A 25,084-nucleotide genomic window follows, 5' to 3' on the forward strand; every position below is an offset into this window, starting at 1 on the left:
CCTCACGGGAACTAATATGCCATATAGCAGGCAGCATCAAATCAGGATCACCTAACGACCCAGCCCCACCAAAAAATGTTATGGTAGTTTAACCGCTCTGGAGCCATACATCAGCCACTTACTCACTCTCTCATTTGCATCAGGACAAGTACCTGCTGCCTGGAAGAGAGCAATAGTCCTCCCTTTGAGGAAAAAACCCAACATCAGCCTTGCAAAACTGGACAACTTGCGACCTATCTCCCTTCTCCCCTATTTTGCAAAAATCGCGGAGAAAGCAGTGAATCAACAACTGTCTGCATTCGCAGAGACCAACCGACTGCTCCATCCCTCTCAGTCGGGATTCAGTGCTCTACACTCCACGGAATCGGCCCTACTGGCCTCAGCGGAAACTCTACGGAGCTACGCGGATGAAGGCCATACAGCGGCACTGATCATGCTGGATCTCAGTGCCGCTTTCGACACTGTGGCGCATCACACACTGCTACAGTGTCTTAAAAAGGGAGGAGTAAGAGGCAAGGAATGGGAGTGGCTGGAATCATTCCTCACAGGCCGCAGTTTCCAGGTTGCACAAGGACAGTTCAGGTCCAATGAAATAAAACTTAAGCAGGGAGTACCACAAGGCTCCAGTCTCAGCCCCACTTTATTAAATCTATATGTGGCCCCTATTGGAGCGATCACAGACAAATTTGGGGTTGAGACAGTGTCATATGCAGACGACACACAACTGATCGTGACGCTTACGCAACCAGAAGAGCAATGCACTGCTAATTTTAAGAGCTGCATGCAGGAACTGGCCAAGTGGATGGCAGACAACTGCCTCCATCTCAACGGCAACAAAACAGAGGTACTAATCATAGGCAAAACTCCATCAGTGTGGACCTCAGCGTGGTGGCCAGACGAGCTGGGTGAACTACCCACACCCAGCAATCTAGTGAAAAATCTAGGAGTTTGGCTGGATAAAAATCTATCCTTCGACCACCAGACCAAACAAGTGGCAGGCACTTGTTTTGGTATACTACGGGTCCTTAGGAAAACACTTGACCTTATGACTACGCCGGTGCGCCAAACCCTAGTCCATGCTCTGATAACATCCAGGCTGGACTACCAAAACGTACTATACCTAGAAGCCAACGAAAAATGCATGACTAGACTGCAGCGTATACAAAATACGACGGCCCGCCTGATCCTTCAACTACCAAGAATGGCATCCTCACAAAAGGCTCTAAGAACACTTCACTGGCTCCCTATCAGGGAACGGTTGAGTTTCAAGGCCCTCTGCATAGGACATCGCATCCTACATGGGAAAGGCCCTAGGTACCTGCTCAACTATCTGAAGCGGTATGAGCCTACACGACAACTAAGATCATGTGGCACGGGGCTGGTACAGGTCCCAAAGGTAAAAAGAGTAAGAATGGGTGGAAAATCTTTCAGAGCCTCGACGGCTAAGCTGTGGAACAAGCTGCCAGAAAAGCTGCGCCTAGAAAAATCCGAGCTTCTATTCCGTAAAGAACTGAAAACAATCCTGTTCCCCAACCCTCAATGCCTCAAATAGGGCCCCTCACTACAACCAGAATCCCACTCTAATGGAAATGAACAGCAGCTACCAGCGCGGGGACACACCAGCGTGTGTAACCAAGCGCTTTATAAATTTATAATAAAAAAAAATAATGCGGGCCGAGCCAGTCTGTGGCCTCCAGAGTCGATGGTCCCATGTCCCAGGATGTAATGGTTCACTATTGTGTGAGGGAGGGGATTCTCCCTCCACCCCTCTGCTATGGGCGGGCTCCCTTGATACTACTATCCCAAGGTTCCGTGCCCTACAAAGGGTGTGATTCTGTGCTGATAATTATGATTCCCCAACATGCCGGCGTCTACATGGAACAGTGGACAGTTGCATTTAATTGCTGATATCTGCGACAGTCATACTACACAAGTGAAGGGGTTGAAGATCTATGGGGCTGTAAATTGCGTTTAGATGTCTGTTTTCATTCAGCCAAATCATTGCTTGTCGCAATTGACAAACATGACTTCTAAAAGTAATTAGAGGACCACTGGAGCTAGGCTCGAGTTCAGTCAGTGATAAACTGAACAAGTAACAAACACGCGTGCCTCGCGCGGTGGGGGCAAGGGGGGGAGTGGAGGGGGCGGGCGCGATTCACTCGCGGGAGCGATAATTGCGACCAGATGGGCTGCACGCTCCCGCGAGTGGATCTCCTGACGTGCATGTGTTGCCATTGAAGGCAATGGAACGCGTGCACGTGCTTGGCTGAAAAGTCTAAGCGCTCGGAAAAGGTTGTTTTCCTTTGCAAAGCATGCTCTGCGAAGGCTCGACCTAAAAATGTACAGGTTTGTTTTTAACAATGTATTTGAACGCTGAGCATATTAAGCTGTAACATTCACAGGTTTCTAGATGTTAAATAATGATGCAAGGTGTACGGGAAGACCTTTCACTTGTCTAGAAATCGAAACCAGTCTTAATTGAAAAAGCCAAAAAGCGAATAGAGTGAAAGTGGCTGGTCCGTCCATTACTTCACCGGGCCGGCAAGTGGTGTACTCGCACGCTTGGGAGAGCAGGCTTCACTTTTCAAGCACTGCACTCGTGCTTGTGGTGCGCCGGGGCTCGCTCCCTCAAGGTGGATGCCACCACAAGCACGAGTGCAGTGCTTGAAAAGTGAAGACCGTTGGCTAAAGGCCCTCACGCATGCCTAGGTGAGACCTAATAAATACAGTGCATTCTAGCCCTTTCCCTGTATTGCCCCCCAGCAGCGCAGCAAGGTGACTACCTGTGCTGCATTCCGTTACTAGCTCAAAAAAGGGCCTCTCAGTGTTCATATCATTCATACAACTGCCTTCGGGGTAAAAAGAAAGAACAAATGAAGTGCACAAATCTGTCTGTGATCACAAATTTGTTTTTGTCAAAGGTGGGTATCTTTCCAAGCTTCATCACTTTTGTATCTTTGAAATAAGTTAATCTGTATGACCCACAATGCCTATCATATTATCGGTGAATGTTTTTTCAACCTCTGCTAAAAATGTGAAAACGCTAAAAACCACTTATTCATGACATGAGCTTTCCATGTAGATTTATACATGTTTTTACTCATTACATTTGTTTCTTTTCATTAATCACTCTGTGTTTTAAAGAATCCATTTTATATTTAAAAATTAATTTCATTTACAATCCTTCAAAGATTAAATTTAGTGTGACTCAGAGCTGATTCCAATTCTCAGCAAAGGAACTTTTGGCTCCAAATTTAACAATTTGGTAAACTACCCTACCAACGTCTATTCACTCAAAGCTCCTCTTACCGTGAAACTAAGCGAAATCAGTGCACACCATTTCGCTGTTCACCCAAAAGAAAGGCACTCTCTTGTCAGAATATTTCCCCTCTTAATAACATATTATCCAACTTCATTTTGACCAAGATTGATTAGACCATTTTGTTATCCCTTATTCACTTTACAAATAGAAACTCAGAAAAAAACCTACCAAAACCCCGCAAAATGTGGAAAAACTATGTATTAACATTCTGATTCTGTAACTTTCTGAAGATCACAGAGCCAATGTTCAAACTATGAATATTCCAAACAGTACCAAATCAGTCGCCAACTACTTCAATTAATCAACTCAAACCATACTTCGCAAATTTGATCCCTCAACACTAAAATCAAAAAGAGACTAACCATTTGTGCGTTGATTCTCTAAACAACTCATCATCAGTAAAAGAATCACAAGGAAACTTGAAAACTTTGGGGAAAATGAAAAATAAAGTCCTCCAAATCTTGAAAGAGCAGATGAAGGATCAACGAGCTTTCATGCTTAACATCCAAACAAATTGCTGCAAAAACAAGGGTAAATATGTTCGCTACTATTTTAAGACCCTCTGCCAAACCATAAAACATCCAGTACAACAAAAATTATGTGGGGAGCTGAATGTGGCCTCCGTATTGACTGTGGATGGGTGTTGGGTTCCATCCTTGTGCTGTCAATGTTTCTCTGCCTTCTGTTTTCCTTGGGAGTTGGTGGGCGGCTGGATAGCAGACAGGGGCAAATATCCCACCTTCCACCCTGCACCTACGTCACCCCACACCACGGGTTCCACTGCCTACAAATCCACAAATGAGGACTGTTTAAACTCCTCACACACATCCAAAGCCTTACACATTATTGGCCCCATGTACCACCACAGCTACACACACTTCTACAGATCTACCAGACTCTTCTGCTCAGCAGGACAACTACTTGCACAGTATCCCCCAAACCCCACCCTGCATATGCAGAACCAGATCTGTTGTTTGTGTCTTTGTTGACCTCGCTCCTAAAGCAAGGAACGTCCTGCCCCTGGATATCAGAGCCTCCTCCTCAGGTCTTAAATTCTGCAAGAAACTGAATATCTGGCTCTTCACCTAGCCTTGACCCTGGCTCCTGCTTCCATATAAGAATACCCTGTCTGGTGAGTTGTTTACTATACAAATACACACAAAATATTGTTATACAAAGCGTTGGTGTGGGCATATAACCAGAGGGTGCCATGTTTGAGGAGTGACTTCTATTTTACAGGCCCAAATCTACTATTGTCTTTCTTTGGGGTTTGCCCAGTCCAATATTGATCCTAGGACTTCGGAGAAGTGTTGAGAAAGAACCCAGTTTATAGTTTTCTATATGAGAGAATCAAAAAAAGGAATACTGCTGCAGAAACAGGCAACAAAAAGCATCTACGAGGGTGATGAACCTGACCAAAATACATCATTTTCTGACCAACTCCTCTTAATATATATGTATTAGATAGGATAGGTCATCTCAAAAGGCTGAAACATTTTGGACTTAAAAATTCTGACAACAAGCACATGGAAGGTGACTATCATGGAGAAGAATGGATTTAAGGCTAGCCACACCTACTTCTTCCAGATAACGGTGTTTCCTAGAAAGGGAAGGTGTAGGGAAAGCCTTGTATTCAACATCCCTCCTTTCCTAAATGCTCCTCTACTTCACTAGCTGAATCTTCAGATCATCGCTCTGCACTATGCATGGACAAGCCAGCTGTCTGTAAGGAATACTTCAAGCTGCAGCAGGCATACTGATGCTGATTGGGTAGATGAGCAGAGTAGGAGTAAAATCCTCACCATGCAGGAGGACAGGAGTCTGATGCAATGCCTTATCCTGTATAGACGCACGGGTAAATGCATACGCTGTTGACTTAGGTGTGAATATCGACCCCCAGAATATCATTGTATAAGAATATTGAGGACAGAATATAAAGGGACCAAATATTATAAGTTAATTGCAAATAGGGAAGTAAAGATGGTATGTAAGGCATAGGTACATATATGTGGAGTGAAGTATAGAACATTTAGAAATACTTAAGTGTTGATATTTTCTTTTTCATATTCTGTCCCCTCAACATTGAGGGATTGATATTGAGGGAGCAAACCCATGCCGTCACATCTGGTGAGTTTTTTCCCAGATACAACATTACTTTTTGTCTGATGTGATCTCTGCCCTTATCTTCTTGACATTTTGCCACAGTGATTTTTGCTTCTTTTTGCACTCTTTCTCTCAGATTGACAATTCTAGAATTGCTCATTAAATCCTTTTCACCTACTTTAGGATTATCATCTGTATTCCTATTTGCCTCTACCTTGCATCTTGCCACTAAACGTTCCTGATATGTGGTTGCTTAATATCTTCCACTGTTTGCTGGATGTTGTTGTGTAGGTTGAAAATGATTTATGTCTCTGGCTTTTTCCTTCAGTTTGGCTGTATGTTTTCAAGTGGACAGTCTAATTTTTTGTTTAACTTTCACTTCCTGACAAAGTAGTCACTGGAGGAGATTGCCCTTTCTTCCAATAACATTTAAGTTAACTTAAACTTACATTCAATTTAAATAAAATATTCTGTTATTTTTACTTTTTAAATTAAATTTTTATCTTCAAATAAAAAAATCGACAAAACCTCAAACATCTCCAAATAACAAAAAATCTTTGAATTTTTATTTTAAATTTTTTTATTTAAGTTCAATTGAAATCAAATTTAAATTCACTTTTAAATTATTTTTACATTTTAAATTACATTTTAATCTTCAAATTAAAAAAGAATAAGGTTCAAGAAGAGACCTTTTGTCCAATGTTTGAGAAATGATCATATATTAAAAAATCTTCATCTAGAAAAAAATCATGAAAATGATTGCATTGACCTTCCATTCATTTTACAGTCCCTCTCCCATACTTGCCACTAAATAGAAAAGGTTACTCCCCTTATGAAGAAACACAATATCAATTGCAAAAAACCTCCTAGAGTAGTATAGAAGCTGCCATTCCCAGGTAAATTAATCAAGTAAGCAGATCCTTTCCCATATTTTTATCGAAAATCTCCTAATTTCCTTTCAGCCCACGTTCCACTCCAAATATAGCACAGAGACTGACATAATTCATGTGCCAGACAATGCTCTGGAAATCCTGGGTGAAGTACATGCCTGCTTGTTGGTTTTTCTGTTCCACTCAGCATCATATGACATGATCTATATCACCGGTTACTTTGTTTGCATCATCTCTTGAAGAATTGGAAATATCAAATGGTTTTAAACTGGTTTAAATCGTTCCTCACCACAGAATTTCAGTTTGTGAAATTGACCTACTTTGGCTCGTCTATGCTCCCTGTTAAATGTGACATACCACAACGCTTCCTCCTCTTGCACGCCTTTCCAATGGTTAGATCTGACCTCTAGTCACAATATTACAAGACAAAGGAGGCCATTAGGATGAAGTCCGCGCGTCATACTACGGGTGATCTGGACCGCCCGCCATAAGAGCGGAGGTCCCGTGGCCAGCATTAAGAATGCGCCCGCCACAGTGGCGGGCACATCCAGCATTCCAACCATTGTGGCGGGCGGTGCAGTCAGCACCGCCCGTCACAATGTCAGGAAGGCATGCTGTGCACTTCCATGCACAGCATGGCAGGCACCGTGTGGTGCCTGCCATGCTATGCAACGAACTGCTGGGGTACCCCCTATGTGCACCCCCCACCCCCTGGAGTCCTTGGGGGCCCGCAACAAGACCCCAAAGCAGACTCCGCATGCTTTGGTGTCCCTTCATCTTCAAAAGCCCATCCTAATATGGCTGACGGTGTCTGATAGACACCGCCACCATGTAAACCCTTTTCCGCCCCGGTCGCAAGGCGACTGGGGCGGAAAAGCGGCAGACTGTGTTTCCGTCCACCACGGTCTCCCCGCCATAGTAATATGGCGGGGGGAAATGGGTGTTGGGCGGGCAAGGATGTAGGAAGGATCACCACCGCCCGCATGGCGGTGGCGATCCGCCCGACATCCTAATGGGCCCCAAAGTGTCCTCATACACCAAAATGCTGACAAAACTCACCTAAACATGAGACTTCCAAATAAATACAGACTAGTGATTCTGAAAACCATCTAGATGACCTCACTCTTTCTGAAAATGAACCAACCCAAAACAGAATTCCTACTTCTCGCATCCAGTGAGTAACGACGACCAACCCAACAATGGCACAAAACTCTGCACTCTAAATATTTCACCTCTATTCGATGAACATGTGAAATCCCTTCGGTTTATTATCAAAATCACAATCTATCCTCAAAATGGTTTATTTTCCTCCTATCGCCAAACTGGTAAACTCTTACCGCTTTTAACACTATCTTCTCAGAAAACTTACATCATACATCCTTCACTTCAAACTCAACAATACAAGCCATTGTTCTAACCCATCTTGAGGCAAGAAATGAAACACTGGTGAGCAATTCCAAAGCTACTAGCCCAAATTGAAATGCCACTTGCAATGCTGGAACTTGAAAATATCCATGTATAGTAATTCTATCTTGAGAAATATATGCTTGCTTCCTCTGGTCGCAAGAAATTATTTCAAGATAGCTTGTATACAATCTATGGAGGCCTACCATTCGATCTGAAAGATAAACCACAACTCACAGATGGTCGAAGGAACACAAGAATCCATAGCCATCTAATTCTGAAAATTGCTAAAATTAGAAAGGTAAAAACATCAAAACATGCTTTCACTTACCTAGGGCCACATGCATCAAGCTTTTGCCGGTCACAAACCAGCCGATTCTGTGAATTGGCCCATTTGCGAATGGAAAAAGGCCTTTTCTGATGCATGAACCCATTTCCATTCGCAATGTACGTCATCACAATTGTTTGCGATTACCTAAATTGCGAATGTATTTAGGGAATCGCAATTTGCGATTCCCTAAAGGCGATGCATCAATCCTTTCCTAAATGCAAACTGTGCATTTAAGAAACTCTAATTACCATCAATTACAAGTTGATGGTAATTAGCGTATTCTTCGAAAAATGTACAAAAGTGCATTTTTCAAAGTGGCGTGCAGCGCACACATGCCCTTAGGGCATGTGTGTGCTGCACATATGTACACTTACCTTTTTGGGGGAGTGCATCAGGGGGGCATTAGACCCCCAGGCACCCTTGGAATTGCATTTGCAATTTGCGATTACCAATAAGGAATGAATGGAGGAACATAACCTAATAGGGAGTTGCAATTTGCAAATCGCTAATAGGTAATGTTAAGGAATCGCAATTTATTTTGCGATTCCTACATGCATAAGGATTTGCGATTCCCAAATATTTATTCCTTAAAAATTTCTATTTAGGAATCGTAAATCCAAATGTCGATACATGTGGCAGCTAGTCTTTAGATTATGGAAATCCATTCCAAAACAAATTAACCCAAATCATGATCTCCTGGCCATCAGATTTCTTTCTGAAAATTGAATAATTTAGAAAGTATCTACCTGTTGTACTATCTGTCCTTTGATCTTCCCTCTTCTATCTGTACCCTCCCACATGTGTTTGTTGTTACCGGTATTATCTGGAAAATGCACAACTGCCTTATGGTTGCATCTGTAATAAAGAAATACTGAAAGTAAAAAATGAAATAAAAAAATGGTTCCTAATCTATGCCCAATGTTACAACATGCCTGTTGTTGTCATTTGATTAACTCTGATAAAGAACATCTTACCACAATTCCAGCTTTTCCTTCACTGTGGAGATACGTCAGTTTGTACATTTCACCAACCCAAAGTGGTTGAACCCTACATAGGCAATTACCTGTGTAAAAAAAAAAGCTTCCCTGCTCAATATATTCCAAACAGCCAGCATAGCTTTTGTTGCATTTATATTTCATTACCTGCATGACATTATCTTGTATACTCAGTTTAAAGAGAGTCTTAATAAACTTAAATATGTTTGACCAAAATTCCAAGCTTTTTTAAAGCATTTTTCTTCACAGGACAGTTCTATTGTTTTCACTTTTTATGTACTTTCTGTCCTCCTCTTATGTCACTTCCTATTGTATGAAGTAATAGTAGCTTAAATATGGGAGACAGCATATGTAAGTAGAACTAGTGTTCAATAAATTTGAGTTAAACAATTGCCTTTTGGGCCCATCTTACCGAAGTTTTGATTTTGTTTTTAAATGCACGAATGCATTCATAACGACTTCACCATAATATTGGAGTAATTTTAAGATCTTTTGGTAATCACAGTGAATGTTATGAGTTCTCCTGGGATGATGTGGCCATTGCAGATTACCAAGAGTAGATCTGGAATTCTGCTGATATTCCCAGTCAGTGTAGCAGCTGTACATTTAGACACATGTACGTAAAAGTGCCTATTTCCTCCACTGGAAAAATTCCTGTTCCTATGGACCAAAGTCTTGCCCTACATCTCTACCTCTTAGAGGGTGTTCAATCTCCATTTCCTCACTGGATTCAGATTTATGCCTGCTCTTTACTGGAGTAAATCTCTGACTACATCCTAAGTAGGAATGTGCACTGCAAAGTATTTTCAATATGACCAAAGTTGTAAGTTAGTGGGTAGGTATTCCTGTCCTGGAAATCCTGCGAGCCGCCCCTTAAAGCTGATTTGCTAACACGCATTATTACTCACATCCCAAACACGTGTTTCATCTTTGTCACGCCATCGACTGTGGCTATCTCTATCAAGGCAAACGTTGATTGCTTGTCCTCTTTCTGTAAATCCTCATTCTGATAGGCGCCTGAGATCAGGTGCCATGTTCCTTGGATCTGGAGAAAATATTTGAAACATAATGGAGTCATCAGATCAATGAAAACCCTCGTGATTGTGTACACAGAGTCATTACTAATTAAACATAGCAGCTAGACCAAAGGAAACCCTTTATTCAGATTGAAGATTATTGTTGCAGAAGCATATGATAAGCAAGGAATAAGATCATCTTAGGTGCACACGGGCCGGAGCAGAATTAGAACACATGCTATGGTCTTGCCCAAAAATAGGATCCTACTGGGTGGAAGTGGGAAACACCATAAATGAGATAACAGAGAGACATTTGACATTCGACATGACCACTAGCGTCCTACACTGGTACCCCCACACATCAAAAAACAAAATAACAAGTAAATTCATAAATATGGGGCTCATGTTAGCGAAAAGGGAAATCAAGCAACATTGGAAATCGGCAGCAGGGCCGAACAGCAAGAGGTGGAAGAATGAGTTTGTAAAGTGGGCAAATAGTGAGAGTGCGCTGCGATTTCAGCAAGCGCGAAAGCGAGATAATGATAAGGAACTAGAAGCAGCGACAGCGTGGGAAGTGTTAGTACAGGCATTAAGGGATTGTGACACACAAGAGGACCAATTGGAGTGTAATACGGGACAGGGAGACCCCATAGCATACCAGGAACATCGCGAAAACTATGACATAATGTATTCCTGAACACAACTGGTTTGAGGGGTCATTACAGTTGATACATCAGTGACGAGAACTGGGAGGAGGGAGGGGTAATTGTTGTTTGTAAGGGAAGTTGCGGGCAAACTGACAGGGTTTGTTGGGTCTCACTGGGAGCATTGGTTGATCACTGGTGACTCCTGATTAAGACGCGTACCGGAATTAGATTAGATGTCTTATTTTAGGAATGGTAATACTGAAGCCACTGGGTCATCTGTATCCATGTCTGTTTTGCATGAAAAACCAATAAACTACGTTGTGAAAAAAAAAAAAGGGATAAGATCATCTTTGAAACTCTCACTGTGAGAATTATTAACCGCTCCACCTACTTGTCTCAAACAGCTGTTAATGAGACATCTCCCCTGTTGTGGTGTCATTATAAATGGATCTGTAGGTGGAATGGTTAAAGATGGAGCCTGCAGATCGTGGGCGGTTCTTCACTGTCAGCTGGATTTTGGGTGGAAGGGACACAACAGTTTGATGGGCTCTTTGGAAATTATTTAGCTTAATGCAGAGGAGCTTACTCACCTTGCACCTCGTGGTGTACAAGCACCATCTTCGGAAGCCACATCATCAGGCTGCAAGATGGTGTGAGGCCTACGGGTAATGAGTATTTTCACTCACAATAATGGTTGAGTGAGGAAGAGTGAGTTGCATAAAGAATTGTTAGAACTATCTTGTTGCAATAGCATTAGGGGAGAGAGCGAGAGAGTGTGTATGTGTGTTTGTGCCTGTCTTTGTCTGTGTGTGCACTATTCTCTATTGCAATGTCTAGTGGTGAAGATTCAACATGGCAGCAAAGCATCACAGAGGGTAGATAGGGAATTTGATGATACCTGTTAGCCCACTGACTCCCACGGACACTTTGTACATTTGATGTTCCTGCGAAGAGAGTGCCTACACGTTGCATTGAGGTGAGAGGAGGGCTACTATTCTCAATAGTGAATGGCAACTGATAGCCATTGCAAAGTGAGCTATTAACTGCCATCAATGCAGGCCTACTAAGGTTCAGACTGGAGACATGTTGTATCTGTGAGATGAGTACTACCCAAGTGCTGAGTACAGGGTGCGTAGAGTGTGTTGATCACTAGAAGGGGGTAAAATCATTTTGTAAATTGTGAAATAAGAAAAATCTATACATTTTTTTTCCAAATGCTCGAGGAGTGAAATTTGGCCTCACAAAAGAACCAAGCAAGCATCCAATTTGCTGTGCAATCAAACCTGAAAAGTCGGAGGGTTTCCGGAGTTTCATGTGGTTCTTACAGTTTTTGAGGTTCTTTCTGGCAAAACGAGGTCCAAAGAGAAGCACAAGATCCACCCAACTCTGCCTCTGAGCCGGACACTGTAGAAGTTTATTTGGCTCTCACTGGACCTCATTTTGCCCTCACTGGACCTCATTTTGCCAGGGAGGATCCCATGAACTACCCACGAAGTGACCATTATGCAGGTGGTTCATTGCATGAAAATTAGCCGCTGTTTGCCTCCTATTTCTTTCATGGCAGGTGAAAGCAAATAGTCAAACATTTTGATGACTTACATTGCAAATGTGTTTCTGCAGGACCGGCTCTAGGGCGGTACGATCGGTGCCACCACACTGGGCACCAGGGTCGGACTGGGAACAGAAACTGGCCCTGGCAAACTGCTCAGCCGCCCCCCCCTTGGGTGAGGTGGAGTGCAGCTGACCAGTTTGCGCGGGCCATTTTCGGCCGATTTACGGGGGATGATATTGCCGACCCCCAGTAACATAAACGGCCCCCCAGGGGCCCAAAAGAAGCCCCCACACTAGCGGCATAACAGGGAAACGCCCGGTGTCCGCTATGGCCAGTTCGGCCCTGCTGGACACTGATTTGTGGTGGGGGCGTCATTTTTGCAAGTATATTACCGTTTTAAAAACACCTGCTGCCGTGTCCGGCCTCCAGCAATTTTCAAGCATCAATTAAAATGCCAAAATAACTCCAGTGATTAATCGTCTTCCTGGAAAGCAACCTGGAGGTTTGTCTTGTGGAAGTTTTAAAAAAAATATATATTTTTATTAGCAAAACAAATAGGCCAATAACACATACAGATGGAGTAATATGCAATGTGTGGATCATGAGAGCAAAGCAGCCTTGTTCATTGTTCAGGTTACATATGCAGTATACATGTATTTACACAGCAGTAGCAATAATCTCTACATGCCTGAACCGTATCAGTCTGGGGCACTATCATCGTCTGCAAGGTTTGGAGTCTCGTAAATATAACCACGAAACTTATTCCAATCCCCCCAAATTTTCTCCCATTTCTTGGGGCACCCCCGATGTATGAACACCGACTTCTCTGCCACCATCATTTCATCCATATCCTTGCACCATTTACGGAGGGTTGCTAGTGCTTCTGAGCCCCACAATAAGGCGATGTTACGTTTTACTACCATCATGCCCAACATTACCCAAACCTGCTGACGGTGATTTAAGTCGTTTGGTTCCCATACATTCAACAAACATCGACGGGGTTCGGGTACCAGGGAAACGTCTATAGTCTGGGAAATTGTACGCATGACTGCCGTCCAGTATGCTCCTATGTGTTTACAGTCCCATATGGTATGATAGAATGTCCCCTCATCTCCACAGTGTGTCCTAAGATAGAGCAGAGGGTTAAAATGCCTGCTGCTAAGAACGTGTATCATGCAGATAACAAAGTACATATAATGTAAATAGGTCAGTGTGTTACTGCTTCTGTCAGAGAGCTATTTTTGTTACTTGTCATTTATAAGTCAAAATCCTAATATAGAACAATGAACTATTGTCATCAAAGAGCTGCATGCAAACTGAAAGGTATATGTTAGAGCTACATGATTTTTTTTGCCCAGTCTTTCAATATCCTAACCTTGCCAAAAGGGTTCATTTAGATATAAAACAATTCTTATTATTATTGAGAAACCCTAAGAATGATGTTATGTTTTAAATTCCGAATTTGTGCTTTTCCAGAATTAGGACTCTTAAACTATATTGCCTACCAGTATCGATGACATGTCACTCCTAGTCTACACCTTGTAGTCCTGTCTGATATAACATTTCCTATACACTGATTTACACATATATGATTGTCTCTGTGCAATGTGTGTGTGATGTAAAGTGCTCTGACACCTTACACTGGTATTAGTGGTGCTATAAAACGGAATGAATCTGAGCGACAGCGGCTATGGAGACTTGAGGGGCACTGTTAAAGGGTGCTAGCGAAGGAATCAGTGGCGAAGGTGGTCATGGGGGGAAGGGGGGGGCGCGACAACAAACACTGTTGCACAGGGCACCACCAGTGTTAAAGCTGGCCCTGTGTTTCTGTATCCGTCTGAATGAAACAAAGTGCAGGCCTAAAAGTGTGCAGACCCCACTTTCAGCTGTGCAACAGGCATGGTGTTCACATGTATCCCTTCACTTGCTTTTCATTTTATATCCTGCTGGTGCAATACAGTAAAAGGTGTGGTGTGCAAGAGTGTCTACAAGAACAGAGGAATATTGAACCAGGTAGCGGGCAGCAATTTTAGCTGCTGGGAAGAGCAAATGGCATTGTAACAAGCAGTACTTCGACCCGACTGGCAGACTAGCGTTACTGTTTTTGCAATCTATACCCACTGCAACTGTGTGTTTATCTATCATGGTTTCTATCCAGGGTTTTACATTTTAATGTTTGAGGTGTATCGGAAATTTTCTATCTGTGATTTTAATATTGTTGTTTTATGATGTATGTATTCATGCACTTTTATGATATGCATTGATCAAATCTAATAAAGAAAAACGTAATATATTAATCAATCAATCAATACACTTGTAAAGCGCACTACATACCCGTGAGGGTCTCAAGGCGCTGGGGGCGCTGCTACTGATCGAAGAGCCAGGTCTTGAGGAGTCTTCTGAAGGCCAGTAGGTCTTGGGTCTGCAGTAGGTTGGTGGGGAGGGTGTTCCAGGTCTTGGCGGCGAGGTGGAAGAAGGATTGCCGCTGGCGGTCTTTCTTTGGATGCGGGGGACTGTGGCGAAGGTGAGGCCGGTAGAGCAGGACTGGCGGGTGGGGGTGTAGAAGCTGAGTCGTCTGAGGTATGCTGGGCCGGTGTTGTGGAGAGCTTTGTGTGCTTGGCTGAGGAGCTTGAAGGTTATCCTCTTGTTGATGGGGAGCAAGTGCAGATCTCTCAGGTGGGGTGAGATGTGGCTGAGGCAGGGGACGTCAAGGATCAGACGTGGCGATGCGTTCTGGATGTGTTGAGGTCTTCTCAGGAGTTTGGCCGAAGTTCCTGCGTAGAGGGAATTTCTGTAGTCCAGCTTGCTGGTGACGAGGGCCTGGGTGACTGTTCTTCTTGTTTCGGTGGTGATCCACTTGAAGATCCTGCGGGGCATTCGGAGGGTGTTGTAGCAGGATGAGGAGACGGCTTTGACCTGCTTAGTCATGGAGAGGGTGGAGTCGAGGATGACCCCCAGGTTGCCTGCGTGGTCGGTGGGTGTCGGGGCAGTTCCCAGTGTTGACGGCCACCAGGAGTCATCCCAGACTGAAGTGGTGGAGCCGAGGATGAGGACCTCCGGCTTGTCCGAGTTCAGCTCAGTCTGCTGTTCCTCATCCATTCAACGATGGCCTTCATTCCTACGTGGAGGTTGGTTTTGGCGGTGTGAGGGTCTTTGGTGAAGGAGAGGATCAGCTGGGTGTCGTCGGTGTAGGAGATGATGTTGAGGTCATGCTGTCGGGCGACGTGGGTGCAGGATGCCATGTAGATGTTGAACAGCGTCGGGCTGAGGGAAGAGCCCTGGGGTACGCCGCAGATGATTTCGGTGGCATTGGAGCGGGAGGGGTGGGGGCAGAGGGGGGAAGTGGACGCTTTGAGTTCTGCCGGAGAGGAAGGATGTGGTCCAGTCCAGGGCCTTCTCTTGGATCCTGGTGTCGTGTAGGCGTGTTTGTAGTGTGCGGTGGCAGACCGTGTCGAAGACGGCTGACAGGTCCAGGAGGATGAGGGCCGCTGTTTCTCCGTTGTTAAGCAGGGTCCTGATGTCATTGGTGGTGGCAATGAGGGCGGTTTCAATGCTGTGGTTGCTGCTGAACCCGGACTGTGACGGGTCCAGGATGCTGTTTTCCTCGAGGTAGCGGGTCAGTTGTTTGTTGACGATTTTCTCTGTGACCTTCGCTGGGAACGGGAGCAGGGAGATGGGTCGGACGTTCTTGAGGTCCTTGGGGTCCGCCTTGGGATTCCTGAGTAAGGCGTTGATCTCGGCGTGCTTCCAGCTTTCCCGGGAAGGTTGCCGTCTCGAAGGAGATGTTGATTACTTTCCAGAGAGGGGGTGCGATGGCTGTGCAGGCTTTGTTGAAGATGTGGTGAGGGCATGGGTCTAACTGACATCCGTAGTGGATGGTGTTCATGATCTCGTTGGTGTCCTCGTCGTTGATGCTGGTCCAGGAGAGCAGGCAGTTGGTGCAGCTGGTGGTCGTGGGGGCGGTGGTTGTCGGGGTGGTCGTGGCATTGAAGCTGTTGTGGATGTCGGTGATCTTGTGGTGGAAGAAGTTGGCCAGCGAGTCGCACAGATCTTGCGAGGGCGGGATGTTGTTGGTGTTAGAGCTGGGGTTGCAGAGTTCATTCACAACTTTGAAGAGCTCTGTGCTGTTGTGTGCGTTGTTATCTAGGCGGTCTTTGAATGAGGCCCTCTTGGCGGCTCTGATGAGTTTATGGTGTCTGCGGGTGGCCTTCTTGTGAGCTACGTAGTTGTCCGGTGTTCGTTCGCCGAGCCAGTTTTTCTCCAGTTTTCGGCATGTCCGTTTGGAGGCCTGGAGGTCTTCGGGGAACCAGGTGGCTTTCTTGCTGGTGTGGCTGTTGGAGGGTGTCTTGAGTGGGGAGAGGGTATTGGCACAGTTGTCGATCCATTGTCTGAAGTTGCGGGCTGCAGTGTCAGGGTCGGTGGAGTAGGCGTGTGGGTTCTGGGCGAGGGTGCTGGTTAGCTGGTCTTCGGTGACTTTGCTCCTGCAGCGTCTGGGCATCTGTTGTGTTGGCTTGTGCGCAGTGGGCTTCCTGAAGGTGAAGTGAATGCAGTGGTGGTCGGTCCAGTGGGGTTTGGTGGTGTGGTTGAAGGAGACGTGGAGGCTTGCGGTAAAGATGGGGTCGAGAGTGTGGCCGGGGGCGTGGGTGGGTATTGTCACGAGCTGTCTGAGTCCGAGGGTGGTGAAGTTGTAGATCAGGGTGGTGGAGTTGGTGTCATGGTTGTTCTCGTGGTGGAAGTTCAGTTCCCCGAGGAGGATGTAGTCCATGAAGGTGAGGGCATGTGTGCTGATGAAGTCGGCGATGGAGTCGCTGAACTGTGGTCGAGGTTGAGGGGGTCTGTAAACTAGGGTTCCTCTGAGGGAGGTGTTGGGATCGGTGTGGATATGGAAGTGTAGGTGTTCGGTGGTGCTGAGGGGGTCATCGGTGTTGGTTGAGACTCTGAGGATGTTCCTGTGGACAATGGCGATTCCTCTTCCTATGCCGTTGGTACGGTCACTGCGGGTGATTTTGCAGCCTTCCGGATGGCTATGGCAATGTTGGGAGCTGAGGTGGGGTTCAGCCAGGTTTCCGTCAAGAAGACGCCTTCGGCCTGACTGGGAGACCCGAGAGGGTGGAAATGAATGGAACAATAGTAATTACCTTAGTTACCTTGGTTACTTTTATGCTACTCATTGAGTGATGGTGGCTGTGTTTACTATTTTCGATAATTGTTTTATTCATTACTGTTTCTACTTGCTTTGTTGAAGCCATGTTGCAGGACATTCCTGCTGCATTTTGCTAATATATTGTGTTGTGTTGAGGTTTTGGTATGTGTCAAACAATGGCTCCACCATCATAATTCGTGTTGGTTCTGCATTGTAGCAGCACACTGGTACCCAACTTCAAAGTGTACCTAGTGCCGGCAGGAAAGCAAATACATTTCAATCAATGAAAGCAACCTTTTTGTATTGTCTTTGATTGAATAGATTTGGTATTTTTAGAAACTTATTAGAACTGAAAGAAGGCGATCTGAAGGAGAGAATGTACAGAATGTATACACAAGTTCTAATGCACTTAAAAGAAAACTATGGACATCAGGGAAATGTTGTATAACAATGTTAAGAGTTTTTCTTGTGAACACAAGTGTAGCGTCTTCCCAGCCCAGGAACCCACTGATTACCCCGCCACAGACAGAGCTTAGTGTTGCACGTCTTTATTCTGCGGAGTGTCACTGTGAACTCCACATTCTAAAACAAGCTTTCATGGCATTGTGCTCCGATACCTAGGTCACAGCTCTACGGAGTCCGTTAGGAACCAAAAGGATTCAGTCATAAAATATTGCAAGACACTACATCTCCCCCTTTGTTAAATAAAAAAATGTAATTGTTTTACAAATCAACAATATATACATATATATAATAGTTCCAAAGGTCCCAATGGGTAATCGTACCCAACAAATGAGAAGTACTCGCGGGGTGAGTTTTCTATTTCACTGTTAGAACTCGTGCAAAACAGACACGTTTCGGCTGACGCCTTCCTCGATGTTAATCGGGCGCGCCAGAAACCACAACTTTTTTAACACTCCTGCATGCATTGACACTGAAAAATGTCAAAATAATCATTTTGCATAGTTCTGCCATCTTAACATTATGTTTTGATCTATTTCCGTAATTTAAATAGTAGGAATAAAACAGTCATGGTTATGCCATATACGTATTAGAATCATGTGTTATTCATTTCGTGAATGATATTTCGCCCTTGATGGGCCTTGTATGCGATCATACCAAAGAGATACAAGTAAAACAATTAAACAATTATGCCCTGGATGGGCTACCTCTCCTATCCTTGAACTGTTAGGCGATCAAATAATCCACAACTTTATTATATAACAACTTTTCGGAAACCGCCTCCGTGTCCTCCTTGAAAAAGCATTAAAAATGGAATGAAAGGTGACAATTAGAGAGCAAAATTCATGAATTACAGGAAAAGTTCTCCATCTTTAAATGAGTAGAGGAAAAATAGCAAACAGAAAAAGAAGAAAACAAAAACAGAATGGAAGGTGCACTCGAATAAAGTCAGTATCAGTAGTAATTTTTACATAAATTCTTCTTTATTCAAAAAATATTTTCATGGAGCATAGGCACAGCCAACGCGTTTCGTTCCTCTTTTTGCCTTTTGGGAACTTCGTCAGGGCGAATACTTGCAAAGTCAAGTGGCTGGACTCGATAGTTGAATTGAATAAGGCTCAGCGCAATAATCTGTACCGTCACAAAGTGGTATCCTTAATGACTGCATAAATTGAGCCTTGTTAGTCGTCGTCTCAAGTAGTTCTTATTCGTATTATAGAATCCAGGTCCAAAAACTAATAACAGCCCCAAAGCAGGGTTAACATTAAGTTTAACCAGATCATAGAGTCTTCAGAGAGGTTCAAATATGAATCCAGTGCCGCATATAACCGTACTCCCACGTTGAGGACCTCCAAGGTTTCGTAATCAATCGTGTTCTCCGTCCGCCACAGGTCCAGTAATGACCCAATTCGAAGTAGAAATCCCGGAGAGCCGCACCTGTGATAGGGTGTCGGCTCCTGAAATCTCGGCAAGCGCGGCGAGATTTCAGGAGCCGACACCCTATCATAGGTGCGGCTCTCCGCGATTTCTACTTAGAAAAGGAGTTAACCCTTTTAAGGGCTTGTGTCAAAACCTGACTACTGTACCCTCGGGAACAAAACTGCACCATGCTTTCCTTGGGGGCTAGTTGGAGGTGCCATAACATAGATGACAGGCCTTGAGTTCCTTTTCTACCCTCTCATTTAAATATGGAAACCAAACTCTATCTCAGAGAGCTCTCCTGGTGGCAACAATACCACAATGTCCTTTGTGAACCACTTCACTCATTTCTTGTCCTAAACTCTCCGGCATTAGGATTCTCAACCCTTGCAGTATTACTCACTCTGTCTGACGCCCAATATGGTTTGTCTGAAACCCAATATTGTTTTAGAGCTGGGAGAAGTACGGAGGACCAATGTTTGAACTTACACTTAATAACAGCTAAGTACACCAAGGCTGCTAGGGGGTCTATTTACGTGGGGTTTATGGACTTGTCCACAGCTTTTGATCTTGTTAATAGGTCAAAGCTGTGGACTATGCTCCTGGAAATGGGACTTGATCGGCCCCTTGTGTATTTTCTAGCCGAGCTGCACAAATAACTGAACGCCTCAATCAGGATGACAACTGAGGGGAAATGTACGTCCAGTTTTAAGTCCGGCAGAGGGGTGCGTCAGGGATGCATCTTGGCCCCTATGTTATTTACATTATACATTAACTCATTGGAGCTAAACCTATTACTAGCTACCCCAGACATTCCGCGTATGGGAGGTACACCGGTTCCGGTACTCCTATACGCTGATGACGCCGTTTTGTTGGCCAGAACCCCATTGGGCCTGCAAAGATTGCTGGACTCGTTTGGGGCTTTTATGAAAAGTCTGGATCTGGTAGTCAATAACAGCAAATCGCACGTGATGTCTCTGCAGCCTTCAAAAAACGAAGTTAAGACCTTTTTTTGTGGTAGTGAAGTAATCACCAGGGTGAAGGTATTTACCTACTTGGGAGTAGTTTTTGATGACAAGGGTTCTTGGTCCCCCCAACTCTCAATGAAGGTAAACTGTGTGAGAAATTCTTCAGCTGCAGTGCTAGGCTTTGCTAAAAGGCTGGGGGGGAACCTTGTGAAGCAATTCTAATAATCTACAAAGCCAAGACTATTTCCATCGCAAGGTATGGGTCCTCAATTTGGGGTTATACTAAACCAGACGCTATCCAAATTGAAGAAAACAAATTCTTAAGGTCCCTCCTTGGCCTCCCTCAATCTACTGCCACCCACTCTGTACATCTAGAATTGGGGATTGGTTATCTAGCAGACATAATAAAAATTGCCCCAATGCTGCTATGGATTAAAACCTGGTTAAACCCGAACCTCTCCCTAATCCATAAGATCTTAAAGGACTGCATTATGCTCGATAATATGTACAAAATCGATTGGTTGTCGTACATAAAATCGGTAGCAACTTATTTGGGGCGACCAGAGATCTTTTCTAACCCGGAATCTCTTTGTAAGGCAGATCTTGAGTGGGTAAAAATTAACTTTATTAAATTAAGGGAGGCAGAACGGGAAGGTGTAGAACTGTGCAAACCTTTGGTTAGGGGCCATGTTTTGGTCACCCCGTCAATAGCAACGTCACCTTATTTGACCATCGTGACAAATTCTTTCCATAGATGGTTATTGACGAAATTTCGGTTTAATCAAATTTACACAGTACTATGGGATCGGGAGGGGTGGAGTAGACCGGAAGATGTTGCCCCATGTAAATGCGATGATTTTTACCCGCAAGACACTATGCACTTTATGATTTTTTTGCCCATTGTACAAAGATGCCAGGAAACGGTTTATTCTTCCATTGCTGAAAAAGATGAATTTCATCCAGTGTAAAGCTGCCTTATTGTTTCTACAATTGTTAGAATCCCCACTAACAATATTTTGTGTTGCAAGTTTTCTTGCAGCGTCTGTTAGAAGCAAGAGAGTAGACAGAAAGCAATTTTAGATCTTGAATCCTCTTAACATTTCGATGTTGTATTTTTATTAACTGCCTTAACACGGGTTTGATGATATGTGTTTTACTTGATGCAAAAAATGTATTTTTACTTTGTATATCTTACTTTTTAAATGATATTTTTAATGTTCTTGGTATTTGTACAGCATACTTTTATGATTTTAAATAATCGAATAAAGTGGTTTTTGACTTGACTTGACTATTACTCACTCATGAGTTATAGACAGTTCACCTTTAAAGTTTTTGTACTTGTGGTATTCACCATCACTGGTGAGAGGTCGAGCATTTTATTTCCACAAATGATATGGAATTATATATTTCAACTTCAGCATGCCACTATTATGGCTTGTGGAAGTAATGATCTGGGTTAACAATATGGTAGCTAGAGTATTTGGCTTTACAAAGAAATTAATGTAGGTCTCAGCCATCTTGAATGGACTACCCTGCCTTTGTATAGGCAATCTAGAAAAGTAGTCATCAGGTTTTAGATACTCTTGTAATCTGAGTCCCCACCGTTGAATGCAAGGAGACATCTTGGCTTTTGGATTGCCAGAGTTAGTCAATTAATCTTAATGATCAATTACCAGTGTAAAAGGCTTTCCATACAGGAATACATGGAAATGTTCACAAGCCCATACCACAGCCAAACTTGGGTTGATATTAAGCTTCTTCTTTTTGGGCAAACTTCCACTGGCATATGCCGCAATATGCCTTCGAGCATGGGGGTGTCTGCTGTGCTGTGCAAGGATATGGCCTAACCCAACGGGGCTAGGGTCAACAATAATCCCTATGAAGCTCTGGATTGAAATAGGTCATTTCAGTAGCAGTTTAAATGGCTTGTTTGATGTCTTGACACTTCTCTCACATTCTTGTGACCAATTGAATGAAACTTTCTTATTGGTTAACTCTCATAAGGGAACACTTGTGGTAGCAAAGTTTTGTGTGTATCTTGAACAGTAACAGGCCATGATAAGGAATTAATGTATCATAGAAACATCTTGTGGGGGATCAGCCTTGTACTTTAGCAAGATCAGGTGGCATTCACCCATCAGAAAAATATGGTCAAATAGTTTTAACTTTGTCTTGTGGCACTCATACTTGTTTGCATTCAAAGTTAGGCCTGCATCAGTCAGTAAGGGACATACTTGGGTGAGGGCTTTATCGTGTTCCTTCTGGATAGCTCTGAAAATCAATAATTCATCGCTATAGTTGAATGCATTTACTACTGACTGTATGATACTTCCAATGATGTTTTGGAAAACTTCTGCAGCCATTGACACACCAAAACTGAGTATTTTATATTGAAACAGACTGACAAGTATAGAAAAGGTTGTAATATAGCTGCAATCTTCGTTGAGTTCCAAATGATGTTAACCTTTATTTAAATCTGGGCGAGAGAATACCTTTGCACTATTAAATTGGGTTATCATGTCAGCAATATGTGAACTTGGAGGTTGTTCTCATTCAGTTACCTTGTTTGCCTTGCACATATCAACGTATATGCATACAGCTCCTTCAGTGTCTTGTTTAGGGCATGGCTACTATGGGAGAAGCATTCAAGTTCTTTTTAAACAGCTTCTTGTAAATAAAAAGCAACTAGGCTAGGTTGCTTATTAACAAGAGGGGCATCGTCAATAATGTGTAACTTTGCTTTCATACAGCCAGAATCATCAAGCGAAATGCGCTCGTAAAAGGGCCAGATTCTCAGAATCTGGCCCTTTGCAAGTGCAATTTTTGCATTTGGGATTCATCATCCCAAATGCAAAAATCGCTATTAAAGAATTCGCAAATTTGCGAGGAGTAGCATTTAAGGAATCTCTATTAGAGATTCCTTAAATGCCATTCATGAAACATTTAAAAATTGCGAATTCGCAATATTTGGCCGCTATTTACTACGAAGTCCGACTTTGTGGTAAATAGAGAAAAAAATAGAAAAAAGCACTTTAGTGCATTATTCTCTGTTGCATGTTACACACACACATGTCCTTTGGACATGTGTGCGCGCAACACCTGTGTAATGTTGCATTTCAGGGGTGTTACAGGGTGTCCTTTGGACACCCCTGGCACCCTTGAAATCGCATCCTTATTTGCGATTAGCAAATTGCTAATCGCAAATAAGGAATAACTCCCTATGCATTCCTATGGGCCTATAGGCCCATAGGAATGCATGGGGAGTTATTCCTTATTTGCGATTAGAAATTTGCTAATCGCAAATAAGGAACATGTAGGAATCGCAATATATATTGCAATTCCTACATGAATCCCGTTTTGCAAGTCCTTAATAGCGATTCCTTATGAATCGCTATTAAAGACTCGCAAAACGGGTCTTTGATGAATCTACCAGCTAGTCTTTAGATTTCCCCAAACCATAAAACAATGAAGGCAATTGATTAACTAATTTGTGGTGAGCATTGTAATTCACAGAAATCAGTCCCATATCTGTAGTAGTCCTGAAACTGAGCAGAGAAGCACTTGCCACTGTACCTTGAAGCACATAGATAGGAGCGTGCACCATTGTTTTCTTGTGTTTCAATGCCCCTATAAAGGAATCTTGACTTGTTATGGTCATCAATGCAGCCCAAGTATACACTTTGGTTTTCGATGGCATACGTCGAGGCAATGGAGACAATTTATTATATTTCTCTTCAGGCATTACTCTTATTGATGTGCCACTGTTGTTGATGAAAGGTATCAAGCAGACTTTGGTGCTTTAGCATGTCGACTTTTCTTTGACTGACATTTTTCTTCGCATTCAGATAGTCCGACATACCCATGTTTTTCTGAGGTTAACACTGACATGGCACGAGCATCTTCCTCACTTTCACTGTACATTGTGGTGGACTGTTTGACGATGATTTAGATGACAATCGACTTAATTCAATGTCAATTAGCCTTATGGGCGTGTGTCTAACATTGCCTCTGATATGTTCTGGAGGCCATTTAGTCTTCACGCTTTGACGCACTTGCTTTTTCTTTTGCTTTACAAACTGTGTCCTTCAGTGTTTTGCTTTGGCTTACTTTTTATGCTCATGACTGATTCACACTGGGCACCTCCTGCCTCCATGTCAGCAGCTTGTCTTTCAGCATGTTCCTCAGCTCTGGCAGCCATCAAATCTCGTAACCGACTAAGAGTTTCTCTCAGCATTTGCTGTCTGAATGAACCTGACAAGCATACATTAATAACTCCAAGTCGCATAGCTTCTTCATAATTAAGTTAATTGAACTTACAGAGTTAGATGAGCGTATCAAGGCTCTCCACAAATTCATTAAGGGTTTTACCAACTTTTTGGTGTTCATGATTAAAAATGTATCTTTCGTAATCAACGTTTGGCACTGGATTAAACTGTTATTCAGTGTTTCTTTAATCAGACAATATGTAATTTCTTTTTCAGTTCCCGGCATTTCATTTATGACTTCTTTCACACCATCACCAGCAAAATTTTTAAGATAGTTGAGAATCTTTTCGATATCCATCTCTATAAGTGCATCAATGAAATCATCAAATGTCTCTATCCAGGCAGACCATCTATCACCAATATTTTGTTTTTTGGTGGTATCGTAAGGTGGTGGTTTCAGGAACGTAGCAGCACTGATGACCAGTGTGGAACATTACTGACACCTCGGGTGGATCCCTGTGACTGGGTGTCTGCAACTCATGTGTGGGATCTTGTGATGTGCTGTCCTCTGACTCATCCTGAATGAGAGCTGGAAACGTGACTTTCTTTACAGCCATCTGAAAAATG

General features: G+C 43.4%; 1 protein-coding gene and 1 long non-coding RNA gene across 2 annotated transcripts in view; one reads left to right on the forward strand and one right to left on the reverse strand.

Moving 5' to 3' along the window:
• Positions 1-25,084, forward strand: part of LOC144756279 (uncharacterized) — a 385,761-nt gene that overhangs the window by 265,993 nt on the left and 94,684 nt on the right. The gene's annotated exons all lie outside the window — the stretch shown is intronic.
• The window catches only part of LOC144756278 (uncharacterized), a 411,513-nt gene that overhangs the window by 249,257 nt on the left and 137,172 nt on the right, over positions 1-25,084 (reverse strand). The window contains exon 2 of the mRNA XM_078645939.1: positions 9,954-10,090. Coding sequence (XP_078502065.1) covers positions 9,954-10,090 — 137 coding nt within the window. The remainder of the gene's footprint in view (positions 1-9,953; positions 10,091-25,084) is intronic.

This window comes from Lissotriton helveticus, chromosome 5_1 (assembly GCF_964261635.1).
Source record: "Lissotriton helveticus chromosome 5_1, aLisHel1.1, whole genome shotgun sequence".
NCBI classification, from domain to species: Eukaryota; Metazoa; Chordata; class Amphibia; order Caudata; family Salamandridae; genus Lissotriton; species Lissotriton helveticus.